The sequence below is a fragment of the Morone saxatilis genome, unplaced genomic scaffold, assembly GCF_004916995.1.
Source record: "Morone saxatilis isolate NCDOM2014 unplaced genomic scaffold, NCSU_SB_2.0 Contig19, whole genome shotgun sequence".
In the NCBI taxonomy this organism is placed as follows: domain Eukaryota; kingdom Metazoa; phylum Chordata; class Actinopteri; family Moronidae; genus Morone; species Morone saxatilis.
The window spans coordinates 61,599-67,925 of NW_023339751.1; the positions used below are offsets into that span (position 1 = coordinate 61,599).

The following is a 6,327-nucleotide window of genomic DNA, read 5'->3' on the forward strand; positions in this document are numbered from 1 at the left end:
ACTGAGCTAACCGGGCGCCCACACTATTTTATTCTGTTCTACCCTGTTTTATCCCCTCTGGCCAACATACAGAGAAACAACAATATTGAAAAGTTGTTTTTTGGACTAATCACAGCCTGTTATCTGTCAGTAGGCGGGAAATTGTTACCACTGGACTCATCCGACCAATCAGAGCGGTTATACAGAGCTGTCCGTCAGAATCCTTTATCCCTGCCTCTGCCCCAAGTTCCAACAACAGCCGAGCTGCTTCACTGCGCTCTGAAAACAGATACATGTCAGTCTGATGTCAGAATGATGTCAGTGTGATGTCAGAGTGATGTCAGAGTAATGTCAGAGTACCCATGTTGGCGGCGAGCTGCAATGGCGTTCTGTGTTTGTAGTCGGTGCAGCTGATGGAGGCTCCGTTCTGCAGCAGCAGTCTGATGGAACCGATGGCTTCGTTTTTGGCAGCATAGTGAAGAGGGGTCTGCTGGTCCAGAAGAGTCCGAGCCTCTGGATCAGCTGAGGACAACACACACCTATTGATCAAGAACTACAGCTTGATGAGTCTTTGCCATTAGTAGACTATTAAAACCTTATTGTAGTTTGTTTTCATTAAAAAGAGAAGGTTTTCAAATGTTTCAGCAGGAGAAATACTAGAGACCAGATTGAAAAGGGGGCAGGATTTTCGATGGATTATGAGAGTTCCCTGCCCTCCTACAGAGGACCGTCATACTAAAAGACACAAACTACAACAACAACATGTCCTTTAACACCCTTCTGGACTCCACAAAGACCTTTTTGGTCCAGCAGGAACTGAACCATGTCCTGGTAGTCCAGGGCTGAGGCCACATGAAGCGCAGTGATTCCAAACTGATCTGGCCTGTGGAGGTCTGAGCCCCGGTCCAAGAAGAACCGCATCACATCCACACTCCACGCCCTGGAGACCTAAAACAGAACCTTCATCAGACAGAAGGCAGGTTGTCTCTATGATTTAAAATAAAACATGAAACCAGATTGCAAATCAGAGTCAGACAGGGTACAAGAAACTGACTTAACCGTTACTCTACAGCGCAGTGTCACAGTGTAAAAATAAAGTAATACAATAAAGTTCTATATTAAACCTTTAGTAGTACTATGTTAAACCTGTAGTAGTACTGCAGTAAACCTGTAGTAGTACTGCAGTAAACCTGTAGTAGTACTATATTAAACCTGTAGTAGTACTATAAAGTACAATAAAGGTGTATAACTGAACCTGATTCTTTACAATGTGGTATTTTGTGTTTTGTAGTAGTTGTAAATGTTAGCAGTGAAACGAACAAAGTGTAGAATAAATGAAAATCCTGTGTTGACCTCATGCAGGATGGTCTGTCCGTATCTGTCTGAACTGTTGGGATCAGCTCCGTCTGAGATCACCTGATCCAGAAACTGAAGGTCCACCTGCACAAACACACACAGGTTCAGGAGTTTGTTAAATTAATGGATACAAGCCAAACCCTTACCCTCCACCTAACCCTCCCCCACTGATAGGACACACTGTAAAACACTGTTACCTGGTCAATGTTACCTGGTCGGTGTTACTTGGTCAGTGTTACTTGGTCGGTGTTACCTGGTCAATGTTACCTGGTCGGTGTTACCTGGTCAGTGTTACCTGGTCAGTGTTACCTGGTCGGTGTTACCTGGTCAGAGTCGTGGTTGGTTGCAGCCAGCTGTCTGAAGTAGTTCAGCAGTTTTTTATTCAGATGTTGGTTTTTATTCGTTGTGTCAGTTTCGTCTCGCTGATCTTCGTCACCTTCGTGATCCTCAGCCAGACCACTGTAACTGATCTCCAGCTGAACACCTGAGTATTGATCATCAGAGTTATACCTGTAATAAATCCACATCTCCTCAAACCACAGACTCTGTGTGTGTGTCACCTGTCAGCTTTTTTCTACTCTGCTTCCAGCGGCTGCAGGAGTATGATGCCCACTGGACTCCAGCCTTCACTGCCGCTGACACTGAAGACCTGGACCCCTGAGGACACACCGAGACCTGAGGACACCCCGAGACCTGAGGACTCCCTGAGACCTGAGGACTCCCCGAGACCTGAGGACACCGAATATACTACTTTCACTGCACATAATACTTACATACTCTTAACTTAAGTAAAGTTCTGAATGCAGTACTTTTACTTGTCATAGAGCATTTTCTGTTCGATGTATCAGTCTTTGTGTTATTGATTATTATAAAAAAGAATCAGTAAACCATCTGGGACTCCCAGCAGATTAGATTAAAGGTGGTTCTGGTTCTGGCTCAGACTCACGTGGATCAGGTTGTTGCTTCCTGTCATCTCCAGCTCCAGTCCAGGATTATGCAGACCTGACAGTCTGGCCTGGGTCCCCCTCTTCATCCTGTGGAGCTCTTAAAATCTACCAAATCTCCTGAAACCTGCACTGATCTGTCTGAGTCTTTGCTTTGTGGTTTTTGCTCAAAACAAAACCATAAAGTCAGCTGATCGCCGCCGCCTGCTCAAAGGTTATCTTCTTATCAGTGGCTGGAGGGTCTAGGTCCAGGACCGTAGACTGAATAGAAACCAGCGACTGACATCAACAGAGATGATTTTATAAGCTTTTATTTTATAAAACACACACAGCTTCCTGTTGGATCATGAGTGCCTGCTGGAATGCTTCATATTGACACCACAGTGACTCTGCTCACATTAAAGTCATTATCAGAAATAAAATTATATAAATATGTTTAACAGAATTTTAAATCTCCAGTCTATAAGATTTAGCAACATCTAGTGGTGTAGTTTCAGATTGCAACTCACCATCCCTTTCCATTATAGTGGCCAGGTAACGTGCAGGAAACGCAAAAGCTACTGCTACTGTAGAAACATGGTAGTTCAACATGGCAGACTCTGCCAGAAGAGGACCCGCTCCCTCTGTAGATATACACATCTCATTCTAAGGTAACAAAAACACAAAGATTCAACTAACATAATAATAAAAATATAATAACATACCTATGGATATTATATTACGGTAATGTTACACACTGGAGCTTTAATTCATGTTAGTTTAAGTGTTTGTTAAATTTATATATTTTATTAAGTGTGCTACTGTGGTTCTACAGTTTTAATAAATAAAGTTGTGTATGACAGAAATGAAAATATTCTGAATGTTCACTGACCGTGGAACCTATGCAGCAACTTTCTCTTCAAAATTCTTCAATTGTCTTGGAAAATTTAAGTTTGAGATAACTGCAGTAAGAAGCTGCTGTTACTGTAAGCAGAAAGTTCAGCTATTGTATATTTATTTATAATATTATTATTATTATTATAGCGTTTCTTATAAAACTGTAAAAAAGAAATACCCCTGAATAACTACTGAAGTACAGTAATGAAGTATTTGTACACAGTGCAGTATTCAACAGGATGTTATAGCAACCGCTTATCTTTCTGTTTGTGACACCAGGGGGCGCCAAATCCTCATTTAAAGGAGCTCTCAACTCATTATTACTACTATTATTATCATTATTATTATTATTATTATTATCATTATTATTATAATAGTTATTATCATTATTATTGTTAATAAAGGCTGAGGGAGCTGTCAATCAAACTCAGATGCAGTTAACACACCTGTGTGTGAGGACGCCAGGTGATGCTGACTCTTGGTAGTGTTAGCTCTCGGGTACGATGTCTCTAAATAAAAAAAGATCAAAGTGACCTGAGAGCAGCACGAGGAATATCATCGATCAGAAATCAGCAAAAATATAAAGTCTGGCAGTAATGTGACGGAAACAATATACTGGAAATAAAAGCACAAAATGTTCTTTAAAATCAGATATTTAAGAATATACTATATATATTTAGGTAGACACAAAATGTTCAACACTGACACAATAGTTATCAATCTACACATTTCACAACAAACCTAAATGTCCCTGACATCCCACCTTCAAACACAACCTCATTTGGCCATTCCATGGAAAAAGCTACTTAACCTCCCACTTTCTATAGCAGACATTGCACTAGTAATAATATAATAATGATGATTGTTATAAAAATATTAAAGCAAAAATTGGCTCAATTTTCATTATCAAAAACATAATTTCCTCATATTTGAATTGTCAGATTTCCTTTTCTTCAGTAGGTTCTTAAATATATGTTTAATGATCTAAAAACAGTACAGTAAAATCAGTACAAATCTTACATATATTATAGATTATTATTAGTGTCATTATTATTATTATTATTTATTTATGTTCATAAAAAACACAAAATCTTGCATATTTTATAATTATTTTGTTATATTCTATTTATTATTTAAATTATTATTATTTTAGTATTTATTTATTTTCATTAATGAAAAAGCCACCCATACCATAATAACCCAGATCCTCCTACCTGACACAGCGGCTCAGCTTACTGCAGTGTCAGGTAGGAGGGCTCCACGTACAACACAACAGATCAGAAAATACACATTCAATACAAATAGAATAGAAAAACACAAGCTTTATATGTAGACTATATACAGCTTTATATACAGATTGCACAGCTCAATCAGTGAGTTTTATCATCACACAAAGGAATTTGACCGTTTATTCGAGCAAACACAACAATAACACACAATGCATACAATATGGCTGTTATTGTTTTAATGCACAGTTTGTGCAGGAATGTGTCAAAGATCACAGTATTCAGTATAAAGAATGTGTGCAGCAGTAGATTCCTGTTGTCTCTGGCTGTCTGTGTGTTTATTGCTTCCAAACCCCACTGTAAGAATGCAGGTGTGAAGAATCTAAAATGCTTTTTATAGTTTCACTTTTTTAAACTTTATTAACAACACAATAATATTACAGTTTACCCAGTTTATTGAAGTGTCCCAAAATGTGAGCCACACATACATTTGAAGTGGACCCAACAGCAAACATAGACTAACAGGAAACAGTCTGAATATGATTTAATGAGAAATTATTTGGAGGAAGGATGAGGGCGATGGGGGCTGAAGAGTGGGAAGAGGTCTGATATGAAGTGGCAAATGGGCAATGGCACAGAAAAAAAACTAGTTATGTCAGTTTGGGTAGAACACAGTTCAAGCTAACTTAGACCTTCTCCAGTTTGCTTATAAGTCAGGCAGGGATGCTGATGATGTGATGTAGGTACGCTTGTAAATTTATGTTAGGACACCTAGAAGGCACCAAGACATGTTTTTATTGATTTCTCCTCAGCTTTTTGTTGCCTACAGCCTCATATTTTAGCAGACAGGTTAAAGAGCATCGACAGTGTTGATCCTGGCCTGATACCATGGCTGATGGACCTCAGGTCAAAATGTGTCAATGGAGTTTTATCTGATTATATTCAAGATGGCGCTCCTGAGAGGGCGACGTTGCGGAGCTCTCAGAGTCAAACTGCTTCTTTGTCTGTCTCTTGTTATTTTGTGCTATACTACGGTAACAGCATGGTCAGCAAATGGCATCTACGACCGGGCGACCCTACTACGGCTGAGAGAGTAGATGAGACTTGTTTTTTCTTGTTGATGGTTCAGCCCCTGTAAAGGCATTTCTCCATCCATGTTTTGCTGTGAGCAGTGGCTCCAGTATCTGTTATTTATCTTCTAGTTCAGGTGAAAAAGTCACCAAACTGATACAGTTTTGGCATGTTTTTTCTTGAGTGCAATGATTAAAACTCCCAGATAAATAATTTAAGCGATCAGTGATATTTTTTCATGCTCATTGATCAGTCATGTGAGCTTTTTTTTCCCCCTCCCTGAGTGCAGGCCTCTTCTTTTGGCGGAGGGGGGAATGTTTACACAACAACTCACCAATAATGCATTTGCAGTTCTCTGGTAAGTAAAATTCGTCTGTTGCAATTATGTATAATCCCTACCCTCCCGAGCAATATAGAAAGAAGTTCATCATGTGGTATACTAATTTGTTTGAACCCCGAGGACAGGTGTCCCCGTCACGTGCCCGCTTCCGCGCGCTCCATCTCCCTCTCTCTCCTCTCCCTGAAAGTATGTGGTTGCCGCCTGTGTTATCACCTCGTCGGGTGTCCTTTTCCCCCCAGCCAATGTTTCACAGAAGCATAGCATGGAAGCATCCTGTAAGTCCCTCGTGCGTGGAGATCCGAGCCTGGAGGCTTCATCCATCTTATTTAACAGAGACTGGACGTTGCAACAGTATGGACCGGGGAGGGGCAACCTTCCACTGCTAACCAAGCGCCGGGAGTCGTTCGTTCAGCCTCCCCGCTACCGCGTCTCTGCCTTTGGCCTGTTGTTTGTCCGGGTTCTGTCCCAGCATCGAGTCGCTCAGATGCCTCATGTAGCTAAAGTTGTGCTTTGCTCAGTCCAAATTCCAAGATGG

The 6,327-nt window shown here is 40.6% G+C and overlaps 1 protein-coding gene across 2 annotated transcripts in view; it reads right to left on the reverse strand.

The window, feature by feature from the left end:
- LOC118329335 (transient receptor potential cation channel subfamily A member 1-like) overlaps positions 1 to 2,400 on the reverse strand; it is a gene marked incomplete at its 3' end in the record, with an annotated part of 7,554 nt that extends 5,154 nt beyond the window's left edge. The window contains 6 exon segments of one of the 2 annotated variants that reach the window (XM_035663473.1): positions 149 to 258; positions 340 to 501; positions 777 to 927; positions 1,333 to 1,419; positions 1,659 to 2,046; positions 2,282 to 2,400. In XM_035663473.1, coding sequence (XP_035519366.1) covers positions 149 to 258; positions 340 to 501; positions 777 to 927; positions 1,333 to 1,419; positions 1,659 to 1,862 — 714 coding nt within the window. 2 annotated transcript variants of the gene reach the window in all.
- Positions 2,401 to 6,327: the final 3,927 nt, after the last annotated feature.